The 26683-nt window shown below is 42.7% G+C and overlaps 2 protein-coding genes across 7 annotated transcripts; both read right to left on the bottom strand.

Annotated features, from left to right (window-relative positions):
- Positions 1-1266: 1266 nt before the first annotated feature.
- LOC119228555 (ras-related protein Rap-2a) lies at positions 1267-8753 on the bottom strand. The gene is made up of 2 exons (XM_037488293.2): positions 8219-8753; positions 1267-1735 (listed from the first exon to the last, which is right to left on the bottom strand). The coding sequence occupies exons 1-2, from the start codon at positions 8530-8532 to the stop codon at positions 1498-1500; spliced, it is 552 nt and encodes a 183-aa protein (XP_037344190.1). The 5' UTR covers positions 8533-8753; the 3' UTR covers positions 1267-1497.
- Positions 8754-10063: 1310 nt separating this feature from the next.
- Positions 10064-24249, bottom strand: LOC119228458 (muscleblind-like protein 2a). Of its 6 annotated transcripts, XM_037488030.2 has the most exons (10): positions 23979-24249; positions 20223-20899; positions 18252-18416; positions 17936-18163; positions 17566-17820; positions 16101-16154; positions 15564-15714; positions 15295-15330; positions 14509-14603; positions 10064-13829 (listed from the first exon to the last, which is right to left on the bottom strand). In XM_037488030.2, exons 2-10 carry the CDS (start codon positions 20394-20396, stop codon positions 13815-13817), a joined length of 1173 nt encoding a protein of 390 aa, XP_037343927.2. In that variant the 5' UTR covers positions 20397-20899; positions 23979-24249; the 3' UTR covers positions 10064-13814. The 6 variants fall into 6 exon arrangements, with proteins under 6 accessions (XP_037343927.2, XP_037343925.2, XP_037343930.2 ...); XM_037488028.2 differs by lacking the exon at positions 14509-14603; XM_037488033.2 differs by lacking the exon at positions 16101-16154.
- Between the last annotated feature and the right edge of the window lie 2434 nt (positions 24250-26683).

Here is a 26683-nt window from a genome sequence, read left to right as displayed (position 1 = left end):
TGGCTGATATATAACATTTATATTGTGAATATACGTAAAATTACGAGTAAGAAAAGAACAGAGGAAAAGAACAAGTGTTTAATGCACTTTTATTGTTTAGGTGTCAAATGTAACAGTGTCACCATTCAGAGAGGGATTAAAGAGGAAATGGTCACATAAAAAAATATAAAATCAACAATGAAAACGGTCACACGGGGAAGAGCCTGGTTCCCGTGGCAGCACAGATGTACGGTTGAGACGGCGTCCGGATGCAGACGTGTATGCGTTTGGTTTTGCACATTTCCACAGCCTATATTTATCTCAAAAGAGTCCCCTTTTTTTGTCGTTTTTTTTTTGTTCACTAGCCATGCATACAGTTCCACTTGTGTCGAGTCGGTGTGTCTTCACAGGAGCTGGCACTTTCAATACAAAATATTTACACAACCATTTATTATTGGTACTCCCTTCCCCCTTCGTCGTCGCTATTTGTTACTACGGATTTGAATACTTTGAGCACACACACACACACACACACACACACACACACACACACACACACACACACACACACACACACACACACACACACACACGTTGAAACTCTCCAGCACCCCGTTTCATATTGCTCCGCGGAGAGAGAAAAGAATACGTAAAGTATGACAAATGTTGGCAACTTCACTTTGAATGTCACCCGTTCCTGAAAAAAGGGTTGAGAGAGAGAGAGAGAGAGAGAGAGAGAGAGAGAGAGAAAGAGAGAGAGAGAGAGAGATCGTCTGGAGAGATATTCAAAAACTGAAAAGGACTAAATCGTTGTCCCATCAGGAAGAAGCAGTAAATTCTATTGCTCCTGCTGTCAGATTCTCCCTCAGGGGGCCGGGGAGAGGGGGGGGACACGAAACATCACACGATATGTTAAAGACTCTGCTGTTACATCTCAAAGCGAGAAAATAGGAAAGATATGACTGCACCAACGTGTCGAGAAAGACACTGGATTTTCTACCGCTTTCACTCCCATTTCTTTTTTGTAACGACAGAACGAAAAAAATATACGTATCTATATATATATATATAAATAAAAGAAAAAGGAGGTGCTTTCAGGTCACCTCTTTGGTTCAGCCCTGTGATGAGTAGAAAAAAACTCCACTAAACTGAGAGAAATTGTACATGATGTAAATCAAATTTTCCTTATTCATTTTAAAACAACCTGAAGCCAGAAATCATACAACGAATCATACAACAACCTAAAGAGTAAATGTCTCAATCTGTGATCCCCCCCCCCCCCCCCCCCCCCGACTCAAAAGGACAAAGACAAACCCAAACAACAGAGAGAGTAACATAAGGCGAGGGCACGGTCCTTTTTTTTTTTTTTTTTTTTCATTTGTCAATTTCTCCTGCAGGCAGATTCCTGGCATTCCACGTGTATCCGTCGCTCACATTTGTCTCTTTTATCAACAAACCTGTCGCCGCAGATTTGACGCTCCGCAGGAGTTCAAACCCCCCCCCCCCCCCCCCCCGGCGCTATTGTATATTGCAAGAGGAGCAGCAAGGGTCGTCCTTGTCCGGCTGGGCGGCGTAGTCCATCTGCCGGACGATCTCGGCGAACAGTTCGTCCACCATGGTTTTGCTCTTGGCCGAGGTCTCCATGAAGGGGCACCCCCACTCCTCGGCCAGGGCCTGCCCCTCGCTGGACGACACCTCCCTCTCGCTTTCCAAGTCCACCTTGTTCCCCACCAGGATGACGGGGACCTTCTCGTACCTGAGGACGCAAACACACACGCACACACACACACACACACACACACACACGGTATCATCAGCACGTGCCCCAATGCTTCAAAAGCTTTCATTTGCAAATTACACTTTGCATAGAACCCCGTTGAAATGTGGCCGACTAAAGAATTCCAAATGTCATTTCTTTTAAAAGGGAAAACATGGATGATTTGAGTTATTCATTCTCAGTTTCAAGTGAGGTAGGAATATACATCCTGATTGAGACATTTATACCATCAATCTAAGACTGGGTGATTCATGTTGGGACTATTATCCCCTTTTAACCAAAAGGCACACAACTATAAGTACTCATACAGTATGCACATAAAATCACACACATGTGTATACTTTATGAAAAAGGATTTCATACTTTTTGTCAGCAAAAATCTTTAATGACAAACTATTCTAGAATTTGTCATGATTAGCTTGTCCATTGCCACGTTTATGCCACTGTAGATAAGTACGCAGGTTAATTTAAAAGTACATTTTGCCACACTTTGTGTTTTCAGGTTCGTAAAACAAGCGGAACTCGCCAAACGAAAAAAAAAGCAGGGTTTTTTTGGTGAAAATAGACCGTTTTAACATGCACAGCATGTCTTCGCGAGGCAAGCCATTTTATTTATGCATCGTATCAAATTGCAAGTAAACTCAAGGCACGTCTGCACCGTTCTCTCTTTTGTTTATGCAGCACATTTCATTCCAAGGTTGGTGCCATCTCTGGGATTGATTCGAAGATAACTGAATAAACATTGACATATTACTCCGTTTATGTTACGGTGACTGCAAAGTAAAAAGGGGTCGTTTGATTGACAGTGATAAATGTTGACTGCTGGACAGATGCTACCAACGACAACTAAACCTCAGCTGCGAGGCGCTTAATCACCACAAAAAAAGACCGTAAATCCATGCAATGAAAACCCTATACGTACGAAATGGGTGTATTAAAAAAAAAAAAAGTCATGAATTTGAATGGCATACAAACAGGCAGGAATCATGTTATGAAGACCATATTCAAATTGTATAGTTACTAGAATGATTGTGGCGCTGAGAGAAATCAAGAGTCCTCCAACTGGGACAACAAATGTCTCTACAAAACTGCTGTGACATCGCAGTGGTACCGACTGCACCACTCAGCGTATTTCACATTACTTCAAAAGACACCCATCAAGGGTCAAAAACATTTTCTGGGCTATCCCCATTGCAAGTACTACTTAAAACTATCGTCTGCAGCATTAAATGAGAATATTCGAATGCATGAGGAAACGAAATCCACCTCCAGAAACTCGATGTAACCCGTCATTGTAAGAATCCATTCAAATCAAAAGAGACGGAGAAAGGCTAAAAAAATAACAAAATAAAAATATAACAAAAGAGAATCTTTGGTCCGGTCTACAATCTGTGCAGTGTGGGGGGACAGGACGGATGAAGAAAAACACAATTGTTTATCATAAACAGATGATGTGTGTGGTGATAAAGTCTGGACAGAGTCTCTACAGGAGGGGGGGGGGGGGGGGGGGGTGTAATTGCGGGGCGTCTTCCCTTAGCAGCACAGATAAACATCCCTGTGGAGTCCTGATGAGGGGGATAGGACGAAGGGTTGATGAATCAGCCGATATGATTGACAGCCCCGGACAAAAGACGGCGAGAAACTACCGTGGAGCTGGGCCACAGCGCTGGAAGGGAGGACTCCCCCTGCATGTTGTGCGACATCTGGAATCAATCAGACCAATCACGTCCTTTGGTAAACAACAACAGGTTGTTATTTCTTCCACCCCCATCTGTGTGTGTGTGTGTGTGTGTGTGAGGCGATATCCGTCTGCGGAGCCCATCGTTTTAACAGAGTTTAAATGTCTCGGTTCACGACCCCGGACTCGTCTAATCTAATCTGGGAGTTTTACGCGTGGATTATTCATAGAAAAGAAAAAAAAAACATCCTCATGCATTAGTGCTCTGGTGACAGGCATACAAGGTGAAAGTGAAAGGTTTGAAGGCGTTTGGGAGACTGGTCGAGCAGCCTGATCATTTCTCAGAGGCCGGAGGGGCGGGGGGGGGGTTAAATGAGCTTAAACTTCCACAGAACACGGAGCTTTGATCTGCTCATGAATACTTCATCCGGAGTGAACTTTGATCTCAACTATCCCGTTCCGTTCCCAGGATCGGCTCAGCAGCCGAGGGGAGGGGGGGGGGGTGTCGGGGTGACGACCTCAGGAGAGGTGGGTCCGTGTGTGTAACCGACACCGCGACAGTGTTCCACGGGGCCCCCCCGAAGGCAACTCGGATGGAAAAACCACAGCGTTGTGCTTCTTCTTCAACATGCAGCCGAGTCCCATGCGCCGCATTCCTCGGGTCAGTGGGGAAACCAAACCGAGGCCGTCATTCCCCATCAGAACTATTCTGGACCACACGATCCGGCCCTGGAGCTTACGTGGCCTCTCCCACCTGCGGTGAAAAGAATCCTACACATAGTTGCCGGTGAGAAGATTAAAAATCACAACCGTTCTAGCTGCGATTATCTTTTAGAAGGCTCGGCATGGAGAGGGGCTCATGGTGCCATTTGGCTTTCTGTTGCACCCAAGGCTTTGGGTCAAATCATTTAGGGAGGCCCATGGAAATTGATTTGAATGAGAAAATGTGTCCAAACCTTTGACCGGTACTGTGTATCAGGATTTCTTAAAAACTCTTAATCCGTGTATTTTTCTATAATAAAAGTTTGATTGATAATTGTAACAAAAAAAAAAGCCGCTTACTGTTATCTCTAATAATAAACAGAAATGTTATATTACTAAACCAACCATCAACATATTTGCCAATTAAGTATCTAATGACATACATATTTTTTGACTAATCATTTCAGCTCGTCAGAAATATCATCATCGTTATCAAGTTGATTGTTCTTTTCTCTGGCGTGACACCCAGATTATACTTCAGTGGGTCCAGATTAGAGCTTTGAATCTCAGAAATCAAAGAAACTCGTAACGGGGGGGGGCACCAGACTTGGTCAGCTGTGTGCATGTAATGTTCAGGCTCATTTCTGCCTCATCACAACCCGAGTGCAGCGCAAAGACATCTGGTACCAAAGGACGGGATCTATATATAGTCATAATAACAGAGGAGGGAAAAGGGGGCGGTCCCAGGAGGTGTGAGGCAGCGGCTGCCACGGATACCGAGGCTCCCGGGGGCCTCAACGTAAAAAGGGCGTCGGCCCGCGATGGTCCAGAACACAGAACTCACACGAGGCCGTTTGCATTTTTATGACAAAAGAAAATAGCTGCTTGTGTTTGTGTGCCCCGACACACACACACACACACACACACACACACACACACACACACACATGTCGCGCTTCAGCTTTGGGCTGGTGAGCCAGACACTCTTTATCTATGATGCAGGACGCATCCTCTCACACGGGCTTTTTGCTGACAGACGGTGAAGCCCAGAGGCACGAGGGTCTCTGGGCTTGACTCCGGCCAAAAGAATCGAATGCTATTCCCCCCGGATGACTAAATAGGGAAGATAAAGGAGTGGAGTTTCATCCTTGGATCTGAAGCAATAACACGGAGCACTAATATCTCCGTTTGGTAATTATGTCTGAGGCAAGTTCCTCCGCTTACTGCACAAAGTACATGACCTGAAAATCTGAAATGCAGAGTGCCTCTGCATCGGAAATGTGTTCAGATTGCTTTTCCACAACGAGGAGTGGGCTTCAGAGACTCGTTCCCAATTCTGCTGAGAATACACAACACTGAGGACTCAGCAAACGCTAATATCTTCTAAATTAGCGCTAGACATAGGACTGTGGGAATGACGTTAGTTGGCATGTATTGAGTCATTGAGGAAAAAGTCAATCCATGCTTAGTGGGACGTACTTTAGTGTCTAAACCAGATTTTAATGACATGATGCATCTCAGTTAGTTGTTCATGGTTACTTTGCACAACCCATCCAGAATTTGGATGGAGATATTTCTGATATAGTCTGGATCAAAGTGGGGAGCAACCGTAAAATTCTTCCAGAATAACCGGCCTGTTTGTTGGGAGTGAGTTGATGCGAGCTTCTATCCACTTAACTAAAAAAATGTCCCTTTTCAACTAGTGACCCTCTTTCGTGAAAAGGGGTGACTCCCAAAACAAAGCAAAGGAAAAAAAAAAAAAACGTTGCCATGAACACATACTTCTGAAAGCGAAAGCTGTTAAGTAACAATCACTGAACTTTGGCTCTGTTCTTTTGCCCAGTTTTCACAATAGGCCGATGAAAGAGGATCCTTCTGGGAGACTGCTGCAACTCTGCCTATTGGTCTTGGTCCTTTCAACCACTTGGCACAGGCCTCGGAACGATTGCATTATGAGCCATGCGTTACATTTTTGGGAGCAATTAGGGGTTAGGGTGTCCTGCTCAGGGACACTTCGACGTGGCACGCGGGGCTCCCAGCGCATCACACCACCCCATGCGCCACCATCGCCCCCACTTTATCCACCAATAGCTTCCGTTTATCACTACCGCCCCCCCCCCCCCCAGCGATCCCCGTATACACCTAGTGCGTAGTGGGCCGCAGCGATGAGGCCTCTGTGCTAAAAGCCCCTCACCACGGCCTACTGGTGGCCACACAGAGACGTTTTCCTAATTTCCTACAGAGAGACACGCGTCACCTCTGACGCTGTGGTGCAAGTCCCACACTGGTCATCGCTAATTGTTAATTGTTATTAAAGTAATTAATTAGAATCGAAATATAATCACAGACATAAATACAGCGTGAGGTTTTGTATTGATCTCTGGAGAGGTTCTGTGGCCGTGTGAGATCCTACTAAATAAAGGAAACACAGTCTTTGTTAGTACTTTTCTAGGTGTGTGTGTGTGTGTGTGTGTGTGTGTGTGTGTGTGTGTGTGTGTGTGTGTGTTACCTGTTGTGGGGATTTTAAACCTCTCCGGAGCAGCAGTCAGCTTAAAAAACTGCCGTCGAGAGACAGAAGCCGTCAACAGTAGAAACCTTTTTATGTGTCGTTTTTGAAAAAGGCGTCAAACAAACAGCTTTAGTTTGTTCAGAATTCATCTTTAATACCCAGCTGAGTGAAGCAAACCACCTCCGATCTAGGACACAGTGTTTAAAATGAAATGTTTTGTCTTAGTGGTTTTTGCATGGCCAGTGGGAGGATCCCGAGGCCTTTAAACATCACGTCTAATAATTATAATAAACAACATCCGTCATAAAAGGATATTAAACTGAAGACCCTGGATGTGAAATGTGAGACTCCAAACACATCTAAAGTTTGAACTGAACACGTAGGACCCGTGTGTAGGAGTAGTATGTGAAGTGTCACGTTTTTGCATCAGAAAATAGATCCTGCAGTGACATTAGAGAGCAGCACCAGACTCGAGTTGGTGTGAAATCCCATCGGCTGTGTGAGGAGCGCACATTACAAGGCAAACGCACGTATTACGCACACACCTCTCTACGTTCTCAACACCTAGAGAGGTGAGGGACGGGGACGGGGGGGGGGGGGGGGGGGGGGCATGTTGACCCCATTCTTTCATCTGGAGCCACGTATTTAGAGGATTGTTTGTAAAAATGCAAAGTGCACTTGGGATCAATCCGATTGGTGACAAAGACTACGGGAAACGAACAAAAAAAGAAACAAAAGAGACAATGTTTTTTCTTCAGGGTGCGGAGAGGACAATAAATTGTCAAAAAAACACCGATAGAAACGAAACACTGGAGCGTGGAACGACTGCACTGTCCTTGCGCCAATCGTTATCTTAAGTAATTAGCCGTATCAGTAAACAGCACGAGCCGTAAGCCGCACTGCTTAAGAAGGGGCTGCATCGTTAGAGCTACTGGGCAGCCTGCAATGACCGATGAACCCATCCCAACCCACCTTCTCAGTGGCTCGAGACCATTTATGACCCGTCACCGGGTGGACGGACAGCAACGGGACTTCACAGTGCAATGGCCCGGGAATAAAAAAAAAATGTTTAAAAAAAAGAGCATAACCACTCAGGTGACCTCACATCTGGATCCCCCTATGTAATGTAATGTGATGAATTTGGCCCGATTGTGGCGAGGCGGCGTGCTTTTTTTCCCCCCTAAAGCCCACACACTCAATCACGAGTGGGGGCTCCCTTGAAGGTCCCCCGGCGGAGCCCTGGGGGCTGCACAGAAGCCCGGGTGCCCCCGGCTGGGGTGCTGGGTCAAAAGTTTGCAGAAGCGCCCCGAGGAGACGAAGGCTCGTCTTAAGAGATGCGGGAACGCTTGGCTCTTCGGAGCGGCTGGGTCACCAAAAAATGCAGCAAGGAGGTCGTGTGGACGCGCGGTCTGGTCCGAAGATGCTCAACATCTCTCCACCCAAGCGTTGTTCTCAGACCGGGCCCGAAGCCCACCCTTAAACTACAGGGCCCGGTGTAGGCCAGTGTGTGAACCATTATACCCAACAACAATGTGGACACTGGTATCTTCCAATGCGCGTTGTTTCCACCCACCTTTTCACTCTGATGATCTGATCCCTCATGGGCTTGATGTCCTGGAAGCTCTGCTGGTTGACCAGGCTGTAGACCAGGATGAATCCTTGGCCGTTTTTGATGTAAAGGTCCCGCATGGAGGCGAACTGCTCGGTACCGGCGGTGTCGAGGATCTCCAGCACGGAGGGCGAGGAGTCCACCTCGATCTCCTTGCGGTAGAAATCCTCTATGGTGGGGTCGTACTTCTCGATGAAAGTCCCGGTGACGAACTGCACGGTGAGGGCGGATTTCCCGACCCCACCGCTGCCCAGGACCACCACCTTGTACTCGCGCATCGCGGATTAAATCGAGTCGTAAGGAGTCGAACCTCCGCGCGTCATCGAAACGAAACGTTCACGCACGAATCACTTGACGAATTCGCGGTCCCATCTCTGAGCGGGTCGGGACGGTAACGCGGCGGCGCGGGTCGCCCCGCTACGGCAGAGCACAAAGACTCGGTGGCCCGGTGATGGATTTCATTGTAGAGATTCTCAGCCCCCCCGACCCCCCCCCCCCCCCCCCCGTGCGGGCCAGACAGCCGACAGCTACACGGGAATCGGGAGAACGCGATTGTCCGAAACGGCGCGAGGGCTAGGAAGGAGGCATCGCCCGGCGACGAGGTGCGTGCGGGTTTTCATCCGCTTAAAACTCACCGCTCAGTGTGCATCGGAAATAAAATAAAATAAAAGAATTCAAAAAAATCAACACACACACAAACTTGCTCCATCGAGGACAAGAGGAGAATCACTGGCTCAGCCCGCCCGGAGGATGAAGTGCAGACGCAATTGTTCAAGCCGGATGCCGCCACGGGAAAGCAGCACTGACTCAAAGTGTCCCCCCCTCTGCCAATTAATTAAAGAACTTGTGTCGCTTTGTTGTCTTTTGTACCATCTCTGTTGCGTCTCCCTGTCGCTGGTGCATTTCCCAGCCGCCGTACTCTCGGGTGTGGAATCCCACGGCCGCTGCGTAACCAACTGGTCCCCTGCTCGGCTTCCGTACCAAGGTGGAAAAAAAAAAAAACAACCCAGGAGGATCCGCCCTCCCGCTGACGGAGGAGCCAGCGGTCCAATAGGAAGCCTGCGCTGCCTTGAGACCTCACCGACGCCCTGAGGGGAGCTGCGCGGAGCCGCAGCCAGTCACATTCAGCGGGAGCATTTCCGTCCATGTGTTAAAATTCCCATCATTCGGTTGCCCCAGTGACATCCAGGGAGAGCTCGTCCAATCACGGCGGCGGCTCGAGGATGTGTATCCAGGAGGAGAAAATGCACAGGATGCTGTTGCTATGGTAACACTGCATTTTGATGTGTCTGTCCACATTTGAGAATGCTGTTGAAAGATGCCAATAAATTGATGTACTGAATTATTTACAAAGTTATTTATTGATCTGTAAAGATGCGGGTTACGTTACCAAAACCTTTGTGAGGTTATGAAAAACAGTGAATGTTACTGCACTATATCTATGGTCTTTTCTATGCTATACAATTTAATGATATTTTATTTTTCAATATATACAATCTTCAATTTATTTTTCATTCCATTATAAAATGTTCAGACTTGCTTGAATTGCCTAATCTTATAAATAAAGCAGCATTGCATTGCTAAAATTCCAATTTCAGGAGACTCACAATACAACTTTAAGGCACACTACCTGAAAGAAATAAATTTATAAAACTAGAACACAAGCCCTAAACGATATCATCTTCTGGTTTGAATTGACCGTTATGGGTTTCTCTTGTCGCACTTAAAACATTTAAAAAGTACCACTTTCTTAGTTGTAGGGTTACAAGTTACAATTCTGTAAAAAACAAAAGAGCTCAACGGACAGCATTTAATTGACATTTATTTATTTGCAATATTAGATATTACACCATTTGGAATTTACAGGAGCAGAACTATCAACATGAAATGTTAAATTATACACAATAAAATATTTTTCCAAAGTATGTTAAAAAAAGAAGAGGGGACAGTTCATATTCAGGACCAGATTAAAAGTATGACACCGGCATATTTCACTATGGGATATATATTTTAACAAGCAATGTAGCTAGTCCTATCAGGAGAGTTTTGTGGTATATTTTACAAACTGTCAATTTGGCCTCAAACTCAAAACTTATCTAGCAATAATTTCACAGAAAAGCTGAGTTAAAATTTTTTTTTTACTTATTAGACAATATATAACTAATAATTACTGGAGGAATAAAAAAAAATTCAGGAATAGATTAAAGATAAGGCAAAGTTCACAAAAAGCATGTCTTCTCAGTCTGACGGTTGAGAAAGTGCTTAAGTCAGTCTGACCAAACATTCTTACTGTCCACATCTATTCGACTGGGTGATCCAAATCTCAAACAACTCCCATGTGCAGATGTTTCCGTGACATTCAAGCTTATTTGCCAAAAGGTGAAACAAACACTCTGTGCTATTCCTTTCATTTGCAGATATAATAAATATGGGAAAACATGTCATTAAATCGAATAACCTAAAATTTGAAAGCAATCGACATTCTGAAAAGAGAATTCAAGTTCAATCAGATGTCAAACCATAAACTCCAGATCATCTGACTACAGACTCTCCAAGGGTGGATTATATGTTTGCTGCAAGATGTTAACATGCAGTGGTACCCATATAAAACACACAATTTACGTTTCTCATGCACTGGATCACTTACAGTGTTTCACCATGGCATTATAAAGTCCAATATCCGATAGAACAATCTAATGTTTTTGTGAAGCGGAAAAACAACTTTGTCCCCCCTACAAACAGAGTTTTAATCACTGCAACTTCAGATTGCCTCAACATCACAATTAAATGACAAACTATTATTACACTATTATGAAAGTTACTTTCCATAAAATGTGGCCTGTACAATGCACTTTTGTACATAAAAAGCAATTCTATGGCCTTGCTCAGACAAAGGCTGTCGTCCCTCACAGGTGACAAGGCTGTGACAGGGATGAAATATGTTCAGCTTCTCTTTGCTCCGACATTAGATCCCTGGACACAAGACGGCTTATCGTAGGCTAATACAACAGATGGAGGCCCTTTGAGGAACCTCCAGCAGAGCTAAAGTCAGTTCAATAAATTACATTCGTCATAAAATAGAAGAGATTACATTTTAAAAGTGTTCTTTTCTAATGTTGAACTATTAACATATGCAAGTATACTCCTTATATTCCAACCAATAGTGTATGAAACTTCTCACGGCAAATTGAGAAGAAGAAAAAAACCCGGATGAAATATCTCTTGGTGGATTGTCTGAGTTAATCACAAAAAAGTGTACACATACACACACATGCTCACACACACGTATCCATAAAAAAAAGAGGAAAAAAACATCATAAACATAAAACAAAAGATTGATGTCTGCACAAGCTGTTTTCCAAACAGGAAACTAAAACCGGGTGTATAAGAGAACGGAACATTTATGAGTGATTTACATCGGCCTGCTTTTTTTTTTTTTTTAACTCAACCAGACACAATACCCGGTCCGTCTGTTGTCCGTTTCAAACAAAGTAGGGTCATTGCATAATGTGTTATCAACCAAACACAACTTAGCTTTGCTAAACCTCAACCTCTTTAAGCTCTACTTTACTACATAAAGTATTTAACTGTGCACTAAGCACTTATCTTCTTAGTGGACCTGATGAAATGAAGCTGGATGACAACTCTCATTCATTGTACACACATACAAACTTGAGCGTCAGTGAAAAATGAATTGGCGAATGCACTAACAAAGCATTGCAAAACATTTCTTCCTAAATGTGACTTAAGTAGAGTAAATTTAACGCAGTGATTTTTCACACAAAGCCTTTTAAATATGCACGGATATCCTCATCTGTACAATTCTTCAGGCACTTATAACATTCAAATATTACAGTACTGACAACTGATTGTAACATTAAGACTAACAGTTCACACTCTACTCGACTCATCCCTTCTACGATTACAGGAACTCTAGTTTCAATATAACCAGTAGTAATTTAATACCCATTTTGTGGAGGTGACTTCAATGGCTCTTCCCCAAAACCCGTTAAAGCAGAAGCTGGTTTCACAAAGAAGCTTGTTACTGGTGCTAACGTTAGGCCACTCCACACGGCGCTAATTTTGACAAATGGAAGTTGGACAGTTTCACAAAAATCTAAATGGGCTTATTTTAAACGTAAAAGAGGGGGGGGGGGGTATTTCCATGGTAACAATCAGTGGCACCTGCTGACCAGTGGCACCAAAGAGGGATATTATGGCTCATCATTTATGGTTTTCTTACAATGCTGCGACGCGAGTAATGAGAAGGGAAAGAGATCTTAAAGAACAGGGTAACCTGTTTTACATTTGGCTGCACAGAGCCTGAGGGACGCAGAAGCCACAGCCCAGCTATGCAGCAGGTCTGCACACGGCTGAGATCTTATACTACTGGATTTTATTTTCTATCAATAAGACTCTTTGGAGTTTTTTTTCCTCCTTGTACAAAATCCTTGTGCCGCTTAAGAAGGTTGAGAACTGGACCGCTTTGAACAGATACAGCCACGAGCACCGGTGTGACCTAAACCAAAGTCTATCTTTGTGAAACTGGCTCCAGGAGTCAAAGCCACTTACATACACAATCAACAAGTCAAACCGGGACCGATAATCCAATTTCAAATGATTATTTTTTTTCTATTTCCAATAAAGAGAAGAAAATCTGAATGTTTGAATCATTGTTGCTGTTCTGCCTTGAAGAAAAAGTATCTGCAGCAAATGGAGCAATGTACAGTATGTTGACTTGGCAAACATGCTGTATGTGCAATGCAAAGGCACACCAGGAGGTGGAGGACTGATCCTGTTCTCTGAGGCTGACAGGGTAAACAATACGGATGCACTAACCTAACGACATTTAACAGGAAACTATAGTAATCTTTACAATGTGGTGTTTAGAGAATATTTAGAGAATTAAAGCTGGCACTAGATAAACAATCATTACTAAAAGCATTTTTACATTACACATTCAAGAAAGGAAAGTAAGTGGCCGCTCAATACCTTGAGGGTACAATTCGTACAGGACTTTTTTTTTAATCACCTGGTCTCAACATGTAAGGTTTTTAGATTTTATCTCTCCTACTCATCTCTTCCTCTAAAATAACTACATAATCATAATCTGAAAGTGGACGATCTTTCTGTTTTTCTCCATATTCTTAGTTGTTTAATTCCCATATGTTGCCTGGTTGTATTTATTCAGAAAAAGCAACCTTAATGAATGCCGTTGTAGACACTTTGCGTTTCAACCGATTAAGAAGCTAATCGCAATTGTTCTCGAAAGAATGACCAGGGAATGGTGCAGGTCACTGGTGACACGTGTTAACGCAGGTTGCAAAGCGGCGTGCATACAATGAGCTTCTGCAACACCTCCATAACACAGTCTAATCCAAGTCATTGAGTCACGCAATTTAGTATGAGGGATCAAAGTAACGTCTTCAACTCGTTCATCAGTGAAGTTATCAGCATGCAGCTTGTTGTAAGTTGTGTGTGGTGTTAACAGAATATTTACAGAGCAGTTGTTTGGCGTCTTTAACAGCAGCAACGCGGCACAGACGTCTGTCCCTGGTGGTTACTTGAGGACGATCTGTGTCAGGAGGAAAATACAGCACACTTAATTGTGACGGGTGACCAATTGATTAAGGTTAAAAAAATTCCAAGATTATATGATGGATGGAAATATTTCCCAGAATATGGCAAAAAACAAACTGCATCAAATAACATTGGATAACTTTACTGCACTGCAAGTTGAAACATGACACAGATTATACAAAAACACACAGCGTAACATCTCCAGTCCAGAAAAATGTCTTGTTGGAGGTTAATTTATAAAAAATAAACCATTAGGAAAGTACATTTGAATGATGATCATAGTACAATTCGTACAAATGTGAACTAATTAATACAACCAGAATGAGAGGCACCAAAAGTCATATTTTGTTCCAAATATTACGACGACATTTGGAACTGCATATTGAGTAAAGAAAAGACAAAGACACCCAGATGGAGCAAATGCAATAAACAAATATGCAAACCACTATTTCCCGATGGCAGACCTCTTAATGCGTGTAGTGTGAAGGCATCTGGGAAAGGGGTGAGGTGCTCTCTACTGCAATTCAACTGATGGGCTACAGGTAATGAAGCTGAATGGAAAGCAATGCAAGCAGGCAAAGGCTACCTCGATGAAGCGACTCCCTTGATTTGAAGATGAAGCACTCATTTAGAGCTCAAGGATTTGGAGAAGAAAGCTTTAAAAAGGAGCAAACCTGATTGGCTGGAGCTGGCGCTGTTGCTGCGTAGGGGACACTTGTGGCGTGAGTAGCTGCTGCAGTAGCAGGCGTAGCACTGTACATCATGGGGACTTTTTCAGGAAGGTAACCATGAAAGCAATGAAAAGGGAGGTGGAGCATTATGGTAACCATAGCAATGTGCTTCTTTCTCTTGCCAGGCAAATACAATATGACATTAGCAGGAAGCCATCATTGGGTTAGACCAGCAGATGGCATGTGATCACACAGCATAGCGAGACAGCAGGGGAGAATGTAAAAGGAGAGCCAATAGGAGATAACATTAGGAAATCTGTCCATAATTTGACATCCCAAAAGAAACAGATTTTACACTGAAGCCATTAGACATGACCAAAGTGTCTTTAGATATATATGTGGTGCTTTAATAATGTAAAACATGTTAGAGTATAAAAACAGTAAAGTAAATCTGAGGGATGCTGCTCAAATTTCCTAATCCGTGCAAACAAAATCCAATCTAATCTTACATCTTTTTATTCTGATGGACGATGTTTAGAGATATACTACGGGAAACTAGATACCACACAAATGTATTGTCAAACCCAAAAAGCACAAACATGCAACAATCATTCCCTCAAATCATTTCATATGTGGTTTTAATTGTTTTCCCTGGTTGACCATTATTACGGGGGGGTTATTGCATTCCTGGACTAGAATAACCCAATTTCTTGATCACTATAAAAAGCTTCACACTTAAACTACATTGATAATGAGACAAACATATTGATAGATAAGGAGAGGACCTACCAATGCCGTTATTGGGAGTCATGCAGAAGACAGAACCTGTGGGGTTATCAAAAGGACAGAGAGGCTGGCATTTACGGACACATATCATCACACATGACTTCCTCCTTAGTGGGGTAAGAATACACAGTTGAGACCCGCAGCAATAAACTAAGAAGATATGCAGATTCAATTTAGTAAAACCTTATGTCTTCAGGCTAGTCACAAGAAACGTGTGAATACTAGTCGTGAGCAGAGGCACATGGAATCCACACTAGGCATGAAGGGCTCACCTGCGGGGTAGAACGCAGCAGTGGGCTGCTGCAGCTGTGTGTTGGCCAGAGCCTGTTGGTAGTGCAAAAAACTGGGGCTGAGGAGAGAGCTGGCCCAGCCGCTCTTCTCAAAAGCCGGTCTCTTTGGTAGGGATACGCTGTAGGGGTAGGCCTGGAAGCAAACAAGAGAGGACATGACACACCAGAACGTTCTCTTCTCTCTCTCTCTCTTTCTCTTGAGCTATGCTCTACATTTACACTTAATATTTAGAATTCGTTTACAGAAATATGGAGAAAAAAAAGAGAAAAACGCCAAACACAACTACACAATAACGGTGATTGTTATTACATAGCGGAGAAATCAAGCATGTTTTAGGATACATATATGAATGGAATAACCAAAAACATCAAACTTAAAAATAATCTATCAAATCAAGCATTTAAGGCTACTAATGAAGACTGTGTACACAAAGACTACATGAGAAGAAGCTTTAAATCACAATGGCAAGTTATTACAGTACAATTAATAGCTACAACCAAAGCAAAAGGTGAAAATACCAGGTCTACAGTTGCCTCGAGGGATCGCTTCATTGCTTTGGCAGTCGACTGAGTCTTTTAATAGCAGGCAGCGAGCACATGATGGCAGTGGGCCAATGGGGTTCAAGCGTTTAACATACAGGTAACAGCAAGCAGAGGTGCGTCATGGGGGACAGCATTGTGGATAGGTGAGAAGGGGAAAACAAAAACAAAATAATCTGAATGTAGTATACAACATAAAACACAATATTCATGCACAGTAACCAAAATAAGCAAGTAAAGGACACACTAACTAAAGACTTCTTCATTAGTAGATCAACATGTACAGTTACGCAATAGCTTTGGGAACGCAGATCCGCAATGACAGGGCACCATCTTGTACTTGTTTTATAATGTATATTGATAAGTATTATATATCAATATTACTATCAGAATTGGCTAATTGTAATCCAAACACTACCACTTACATGATGCAATCAGTGCAGTACACACACCATATATCGTTTTGAATATATACACAGATTTTCAACATTTTCAGGAAGGAATAACAATGTAATCAAGACCAGAGCGTTCCAATTGTTAAATGAAAACATATTTGGTTTTGTGAGTAATGGCCAAAGGCAACAAATAGAACACCAGAAACGTATGCAATGTCATCACACACAGAATGCGGAGCTGCGTTTTTTTTGGGGGGGTGGCAGGTGTGTAGTACTACTACACACCATAATTGATGTGAATGAGTTTAAAGTAAAATCTTAATCTTACATTAAACGAAAGTATAATGTAAATGTGTACAAAAGAGGATGTTTATGAAATGTGACGTATGTGTTCTATGAAGGGAAGGAAGCACATTTTTGAAGCCACATGGCATATTGAAATTGAAAGATTTAAGATTTAATATAATGAAACCAACCAAGAAATGTAAAAGTATTGTGAGAAATTATTAACGTGAAACTGTCAGGTCGGTACATCAGACATTACAGATGACTTTGCTCTTTTGTGCACTTTTCCAAGCATGCAGTTTTCAGAAAGCTTCGCCATTCTGATGAATCATACTTTAAAGCTCATCGTGCACAGAATAAATGTGTCTAACCAGCCGTTTCTCAGTTAACTGCATTTTATCAACGCTTCAGCCAATGAGGAGCCCGGTGCATGTACCAACTTAGAAAATGTGCATCTTTTCATTGGGGCTGTTTAAAGGCACTAGCAAAAAAAATGTCAGCAACAAACCATGCTCCATCATGAAAATCAAAAGAGCAAGACACCTCTGGATTTTGATTGACAAGCCTTTTCAGCAACTACCCTTCTTTGCGATCTATGTTCATAACCACACGTCGGGTACATTTTAAGGGGATGCTATAACGCCATTAGGTATAATAGTTTACGAAAACGTTGTGCTCCACATTCAGTGATGTCATGGCAAACACAAGTACACCAAAGAACACCGTATCGTTGGCAACATAAACTAAGTAAGGCTCTGTCTTACCATGCCTGCGGCTGCGGCCTGGGCGGCCATGGCTGCGTGGCTGCCTTGCTGCTGACTAGACTTGATCTTGGCCTGCAAGTGTGCAGGCGGGTGAAAATACTTGCACTTCTCCCTGGAGCAGCGGCTCTTGATGTAGTCCATGCAGACGGTGACGGTGTTATCCGTGGTGTCGATCATGGGGCTGTCACTGGGGTGAGCAAAGCGGCAGTCCGTCTCCCCTCTTGCACAGCTGCCGCGCTGAAACTCGCGGCACACCTGAGGGAGGTGCAAGAGCGGACCACTGTGACAAGAACTCAGCAGAACCCCCCCCTCAAACGCCTACCCCCGAACCTACTGATGTTTAAAAGCACTCCTTGTTATGCGTGCATACCTCCAGTTTGTCCGTGCGCTGCAGCTTCTGCGAGGGAGAGGAAGAAGAAGAGGAAGAGGAGGAGGAGGAGTTCTGGACCGTGACGGTAGGGTTCCCAGAAACCAGAACCGAGGCGTTGGAGAGGTTGTCCGCTTGGATGAGGCTCATTCCGTGACTCAAAGGTGTCATGTATGAGCCGTAGCCGAGACCGGTATTTGCTCCCAGTCCCTGTGTAACATGAAATGTCGGCTATGAGGGAAAACGCAATATATTACAAGTGAGACAAGCACCAAAAACACACGCAGAAGGTTCTCCCTGGTGGCTGTGCGGAGCTCACCACAGACTGCAGGCCGGGCCCTGGGATCATGAGCTGCATCTGTTGGGCGAGCACGGCCGCGGCCGTCTTTTGGTGGATGAGGTTGTTGCGCCCATTTATCTCCAACTGGGTTTTTAAGTGTGAAGGTGGGTGAAGGTACTTGCAGTTTTCTCTTGAGCATCGGCCCTGCATTCAGGGGAAATGGGAAAAGGGCATAAAGAACACTTAAATGCAGGAGGGTGATTGTAGTATTCCTTTAAAACAAGCTGGTGGCTTTAATTATTGGTCTACAATGAGATGAAAAGCATCCTTTTCCAGCATCTATCCATCCCATCAACCTCCACAACTGAACTTCTCAACTACATTAATGTAACATCATTTTGCATATTTGCACTTAAAGTTAGATTTGGATGAAGATGATGTACCAATAAATATGTGACAGACGGGGCTTTAAGGAGCACGATGGTCCAATGGGAATCCCACGATGATTTGCTTTATATTTTGACAGCCTAGTTATTAAGCATAAGTATTATGATCTGATTTTAGATTATAACTTGAGCTTAGCAATATCATTTCTGTCAATCAAGCCCCGCATTTGAATAATACAAGGCTGGCTTCCCTTGAGGCTTGTATTCAAATCAAGATCACAAATTTAGTATCATTTGCATTTCTCCCATGAGATTTTTATTAATTACTTTCAGTAAATATCCATGTGGGCTGAACTGCCATCATTGCTTCATTAGTCTTGATATAGCAAATGAAGTGTCAAGAGGAAGTACTCGCCCCCTTTTAATGTAAAATGTTTCATTGTTATACAACTTTATAGTTTATGGTTCCGCCTCAGCAACGGAGGGCTCAGTTAGACAAGGAAGCTCCACTGACCAAACAGTCGTACCCGTACGGAGCAAAGGTTGCGTGAAGCGGTGAACGAGTAAGCTCACTAGAAGTCTGAAAGTCGTGAGAGCGAGCGGCTGGAAACACTCTCAAACTGGTGAACAACAGGACTCTCACCTGCTTTCATGGATGTCATGAGGTTCTAGTTACAATAGCAAAGCACGCGCACAATCTGTATAATAAAGTTAACTCAGTTGGGAGTAATTGATGATTGAGCCGGGCACTTTGTGCAGTTGTTTTGACCCGGAATTAATTACACGTCAATAACATGCCATTGGACGAGGCAAAACGACAAAGTGTGCACAACCAGCGTTTGTTGGGGGACGTGACCTTGGGAAGGACTTGAGCGGCTTGTTTGTCTTCCTAATAAATAAACGCTAAGGGGGAGGAACAGCTAATAAGTTATATTATTATATCATTATACCAGGAGAAATGCTGGGAACAGACATTTGTTGACTCCTCAGACAAAAAGCCTATTCATAAAGACATGAAGGTTCATGCAACATCATCACATGACTGCATCAACTGGGAGCTGACCTCCAATTCCCAATCTCACAAAAGACTGATATTCTAAGGTTATCCTGCATTCTGAAAATATGAGCTCAACAATGATTGATATATTTGAAATCATTTACTGACTCGCCATCTCTAAAGTTTAATTATTATGTGCCGTCCACATCTTAGTCAAATCCAAAAATGCTGTTTGTCTTATTTGTGTTAAAACCTGTCGGTTCAGGCCCGACCTCCGTAGCACGCAGAAGGCTCTGTGCTGCAGACGAGCTGTGCATGCAAGTGTCTTCAGTTGGGAGATAAGACGATGACTCAACAGGAGTATAATCCAGGGTGCAGAGCTGCATTGTGTGGTGCATGTGTGAGCCTGGATTAAGGCAGCCGTGGACTCATTCAATGCAACTCAGCAAACTGTAGAATAAACCGTCTACAATCCAACATCTGAGATCTGCCCAAATATTCCAAACTGTTAAAAAAAAAAAAACATTTTTGATTTGCCATAACACAACGGAGGAATCACCCATTCAGGGACACAGGAATGAGATAACCGGGTAAAGAATACGCTTGAGGGTGTGCAGTGTTTCCTACCTTCAGTGAGTCAAAGCAGGCAACAACTCTCCCATTGTCAACTTGGCAGCTCTTGGGTGGATGAGCGAATTTGCATTCCTCATCACTGCGTGAACAGTTTCCTCGCTGAAACTGTCGACAGACTTCCAGAGTTAGCCATTTTGTGTCTCTCACTGAAGAAATGTTCAGCGCCATGACCAAAGGTTATAATCATAAATTAAAAAGGTTTTTTTTTTAATTAATCTACTCTGGCTCGTAGACCAAAGGCTGAAGGTTGTCCTTATGTGCAACGTCCTCTTTTAAAATGACATGGCGAGTCCTCCATCAGCAGAATGATCAGACGGCTGGCCACTAAATGACAAATCACCCATCAAAGGGAGACGGGACCCACTGTAGACACGTTTGGTTTCTGACACATTCAAGAGTGTACTCCACAAAGACTGGCGCCCTTAAAAAGTGCACAAGTGAGGGAAATCTAATTAGGACTTGTCACTTTAGTCATACATTCTCATGTCATTATTATCTGTTCTCTTTCACAGGTGGCTCTGTTTCAGCGTTTTGAGGTGCTGCTGCTGTTCAGGGTGGAGGTATCCTGTGATGCTGCTCGAGTCTGGCCTCAGAGAACGCAAAGGCCGGCAACAGAGACGGACCCACTTCAAGTCGAGGCTATGTTCTGGAAGGCACTATTTGTCAGGGATCTGAAAGACAAAAAGCATGTATATTACAGAATTTGTATACGAAGAAAAACTACAAATATGGCGCCAGATAGAGCTACCATAATAACTGGTAGCTTCTCATGTGCTTTCTTCTATTTAAAGGAGACTGATTAGAACTGAATTGAATTAAGAGCCACCGCAGTTTGTCTGGTTCCAGCTTCTCAGATGTGATCTTTATCTCTTTGATATCCCTGTCAACACAGGTTTCACAGGTTTCCGACTGTTGGTTACACAAAAACAAATCTCTTGAAGGCCTCATCTTGGAGTTTGGGATACTGTAAAGGGCATTAAACATTAACAGCAATTTACAGATTAATCCCAAATGAAAATAATTGCTTGTGGCAGCTCTAAACAGACGAGAACAGTCAAGTCCTTAACCAACGGCACACTGGGAATAAGAAAATGACAAGAGCGGAATGCGTTTAAGAGGAGCCACTTTTCAAATGTGATCAACAAAACTACCAGACTACTAGCAGTCCGGGTTTAGGAAACTACGGCTTCATAGAGACGAAATAAAGCACGTGCTATCAAAACCAGTTTCCTGCTTGGTAAAGTGAACAACTCCCCCTATCGTACAACTCAATTTGGATTCATAACCCACATTAATTCCTCGTCCTGTTGGTCAGTGAGTCATCCTGGGTTTTTTTTGCCCCGTGTTATCTTATGGTGAACATCTAGATGTTTTCCAGCCTGATGTTGCCAGTGGTAGCTCTGGACCTGCCTCATCAATAAATACAAACAGTGTCAACGACATTAGAAACACAATGTCACAGCTGTTGTGCTAGTCTGGAATGTGTAGCTCGCGGATCTGAAGATAATCAGTCGATAGCAGTAAAGCATGTAAACAAGTCCCACGTCCACAGGGCCGTAAGCTGAATGAGATCTTGTCACACTTGTAAGATATTCTGGTGAACGATATGCACCATGAAAAAGACAAGACAATTGAAAATAGAATTCATCCTAAATCACATATAAATTCAGTTCTCTGCTCACTTTAACCTTTTTTTCACATTACGGAGTAACTCCCCATTTGTTAAAAGACAAGGGCTTGGTGCAGAATTGCTACCATCAGATATGGGGAATCTTTACCCACCAGAGCACACAGAGAACAGAAGGCAAGCAAGATCGAGCTTAAACACACACCACGTTTGGCTTCAAACACAAAACTGGATCGTCCGACTAGTAAAACACACAGGAAGTGGCTCAGCAGGCAGAAAAAGGTGGTTATTTTGTGAGCAGAATACATATTTTCAAGAGTTGAGAGGTTTCTCCGCAGGGAGTGAGCAAAAGGGGGCTACATGTGTCCAAACAAATCAATTTAAATGTTCTGTTGTTTACCCAGATCTTCTGCTACAGCAGCCGCTCAGCTTTGCTGCATGCTGTCCCACAGCATACTGCAGCAAATTCCTTTGGGCGCAAGTCAGGAAACAGAGCAAAAAAAATCCTACTTCCCTACTTCTGGTAGCACTAAAGAACTTCTTGCCCGGACCAAGAATATAGATAAGAGATCCAACTTGTGAGCAGCTGACTTCTTCATATAATAACCACGACAACAGCTTTCAACCCTGTCTTCTGGTCCACGGTGATCCAGTGAGCGAAGACTTTCTCTTCACAACAGTAAAATGTGCCTGTCCAACTCTGGCAGAAACATTTCCAGCCACCCCCCCTTCCTGTCTGGATTCCAGCCCCCAGGAAGACCCGCCCACTCAGGAGTCGGCCAATAGAAACCAGGAGCTGGTGCGCTGTTTATTCACAGCTTGGAGCAAGACACTGCTGGCAGTTGACCCTTTAGAATGAAATGTAATTAGTCAAGAAGAGACCTCGTCACCTCTTATAGTGTCGGCACATACAATTATACACTTAATAACATGATACAGACCATGTACAGAGCACTAGTCTTACAACTAAGTAAAATCTATGTAATTCAGGCCCTATGTCGTAAGCTTTTGGCGATTCATGCTAGTTTATAATAATAATAATAAGTTTCAAAAAGGTCCCAGTATGTTTCTATTTAATTTTGTACACCTCCCTAATAAGAAAAGCTTCCCAAATGCTTTTATTATAGAAATGAAAGTACATGCAGTTTATTGTTTTTTTGTTTACTGACAAACTAGAGTTCTTCACCATCATATTTCTACACATGGTAATTTCTCATGCAACGTAGCTTACCCACCATACTGAACATGGTGTGATACTGTATTTAACGCCCAAAGATCCTGCAAACCCCCTTAATAACACAATGTTAATCCAAGCTCATTCAACTCAATTGAGGAAATATGCAAATATGCATACATAATTTATTCAGCACCCATGCATACTGACTTCTGATAAGATGCTTTTTAACTCGAAAGGAATTTTCATTTGAAATCCAGAATGACAATTCCCAAGATGACAAGCTAATGTATTCTATTCTACTGCATTTAGCGGGGATTAACCTCCTGTTGCACAGTTGACTTTTTGTTGTATAAATTGCATTTTTCTTGGTCGTCTTTTAATGTCAACTTCAAATGTTTATTTCAGTGTATTTGTGTCACCTGGTGCCATGCTCACTTCACTTGGGAGCGGGTTATTTCACATCTAACCGCATTAAAAATGGTTGGTAATTGTATTTTTTTTGGACACTACACCGTTCGTGTGCGTTTCTCTCGGAGAAGGGAGAAGCGTGAATTGTGGTTGTCTGATAATGGATGTCCCGCCCATACCCACGTTACTGTAACGTTATATAACCTTAACTTACTGTACAAATAACATTTTGTCTCTCAAATAGACAAATAGCCAGACAATACAATGGCACGCCGATGACTGCCAACTAGATGTAACGTCCCCTGCCATCGTCGTGTACAGTTTGGTGACGTTGCCTCGAGGGTAGCATGTTTAACGGGAAGTCTGTGATTTGCTTTCTCATCCTCGGGCTACCTTAGCTAGCTAATCACATACACTTAGCTGGCATTGCTAAGGACACCTCCGCCGTATGGGGCTTAGCAGTTCTGAAGAACTGCTAGCGTTGCCGTTTATTAGCTGTCGTTAGCCGCAGCGCTAGCCGAGGAGCGCACCTGCTTACCTCATCATCACGGATGAACCGCTCTCCCAGAGGAAACGGCAAATCACGCACCAGCTAGGACGGACAACACGGCAGCCCGACCCGCACTAACGCCAGCGAAAACAAGATGTCAAGTGCTTCCGAAATGTCTGCTCAAGTTGAATGTGTTGCTCCGTTCATATTTTTCTAGCCTGTTATTTCGACCTCGTTCCTTCTTTACTTTACTGTAGCGCTGCACAGATTTAAGCTAAGCAACAAGCTTTTGACAGCTTACAGTACGATCGTCAGTTTAATGTGATGACGCTGTTTCTCAGGGTGAGCTGATAAGGACAGAGGTTATCTATAATTTAACATACAACGTTTAAAGTAGAGAAAATCAGATAAAATATTACCTAAACATGTAAATGCATCAAGTTTATTTTAACGTCGTCCTCTTTTGGTTAAAAGAGATTATTCTAAAACTTGTTCTCCCCTAACGTCCCCCCCCCAGGACAGAAAAGTGGTACGATCCAAACGACTGGCAGTAGACTGAAAGGGCAAGGGTTTGCTTGTTACCAAGGGAACAGCAAAAAAAACTTGAGTTTTTCTGGATCAGTTTAATGAGAACACGCTTTCACGCACAAATACAATCATCAAATGAAAGATGCATATTAATATGGATTTTTCTAATTTAATGGGATGTAAATGTTGTTTCCCTTAATTTGCTTTAATTAGTGATGAAGTAACCCATGTATCGTGAAGGGTGTTGTGTATAAATCATTTGCATGATAAATACATATAGACAAAGGCTTTTTAAGAGTTCTATTGATAAACCTTTGATATAATCAGTGTAAGAAGCAAAGCAGCTTTCCTGTTTTATGGGTCTGCTCAAGGTCAAATGAGATGGATGCTAACCCGGATAAGATCAGTCAGGGCGGGGGAGGGAGACAGACGTAGCAAGATTTTTCTATTATGTTTGATAGCTTATTCTTCAATAACCATAATAAATAACATGGAGACCTGCTGCCTTCCCCGTGCCAGACTTCACAAAGTATGAAGTCATATAAAATGGCAATTTTTTCTTCTCATTCATTTTTTAATAAATTGGTTGGCCAAAGGTACGGAGAAACCCCCTCTTTGTTTCCAGACGATTTAAAGTTTTACTATATATATATGAGTGTGATCCATTTGTCTGAACACATCAGAACACAGAAAAAGAGGCTGTAATTGTATAGTGAGACAGCGATGGTAATGCACCAACTAATTACCCTTCTTACAGCAAATGATGTGTGCTGACGAAGGTGTCAGGAGGAGCAAATGCCTTTAACGGAAAAATATGAAAACATTACGGTGAGTATGTGAGGAATGTTTGTTTTTTCAAGGAGGGATAGGGGATTTAATCAATGTTATTTAGCATATTAATGTTGTACTTGTTTCCTAAACTAAAACCTTTGTGAATGTAACATTTCACCATACATTTCATAATCTAGTTAGCAATTGTTACTCATAAACCAGTTGTGGCTAATTTATTGATTTCTTTACTTTTATATTTCTTTTAACAGATATTAATCTGACCTGCCATAATAACGGTTACTTGAATAACTGGAGATGGTATTAAGTTCCACAGGAAAAGGCCACCATATTAATTGCTTCTTTTGAGGAAATGTCACCGTCAAAAGTACTCACGTATCATGATTTAATTAATTGAACTGTAACTGTTATTTGCACTAAATGAGCTATTTTGATTTGAATGTCATATTAAGACAATTAAATGCATTGTGGGGAAACAAGCAAAGCCTTTCGATATAAACCCAGCACTCAGTCAAGCTGCTTCACTTGAAATGGTAGCTAATTGCAATGTCCCAGCTATTTAACAGGGAAATAGTTATGACTGCTGATGAAAGAGATATACTCTAACTTCATAAAATCTCTTTTTCATCAGATTTCATTTAGGTTTTTTTCCCCAATTTAATCCAGTTTAAAGTATTTCTCTTTCACACAAGATTAATGAAATGAACTAACCTTGATGTCTGTTGCCATTTAAATGTTTTATAAATTATTTATATTTGTATTTTATTATTAACAAAGAAGATCAAAATGTGACATATTTGGTTGTACTCTACACCGTGCTTGCAAATAATTTCAGTGTCCAGAGCAATATTCCCATCTGGTGGTAAAAATTGTAAAAGAGAAACCGATGGTTATGTTTGATAATACGAAAGAGGCGCATTTCATCTTCCATTCCCTAATTTCTTTATTAATGAAAAATGTCATAAGGTAAACCGGGTGTTTCTTTATTGTTTATAGGAGTTGACAGCCAGTAAAACATTCAGGGGAACCAAGATAAGCAGCAATTGTGTCACACGGCCCGTAGATGTCAGCCTTCTCTCAAATATATTTCCACAAACGCACACAGCTAGAGGTCAACAGGGTGCGGGTTGGTCAAGGGACCCAAAAGTGGGCCGTTAGTTTTGGGATGCAAGCTGCATCCCGTCCTCGGCCGAGTGATGGTGTAAATAGATGACCTGCATGTTAGAATGAGGGTCACTATTAATATACAGAGTTTAGCTTGTACTGTTTCCTGATCTGACCAATTCATGTGAACATCACATTAAAATAAGCAACGTTTGTCTTTTTTAAAGAATTGTCTTAAAGTCATTACATACTTCTAAACCTATTGAATGTTTACAGTCCTAACTTCCGGGTGGAAATGATTTGCTGCAGTCCTGCAACACATAGGCAGCCAT

The sequence above is a fragment of the Pungitius pungitius genome, chromosome 10 (assembly GCF_949316345.1).
Source record: "Pungitius pungitius chromosome 10, fPunPun2.1, whole genome shotgun sequence".
NCBI lineage: Eukaryota > Metazoa > Chordata > Actinopteri > Perciformes > Gasterosteidae > Pungitius > Pungitius pungitius.
The sequence above is the reverse complement of the archived record's forward strand: the minus strand, read 5'-3'. Positions and strand labels throughout refer to the sequence as shown.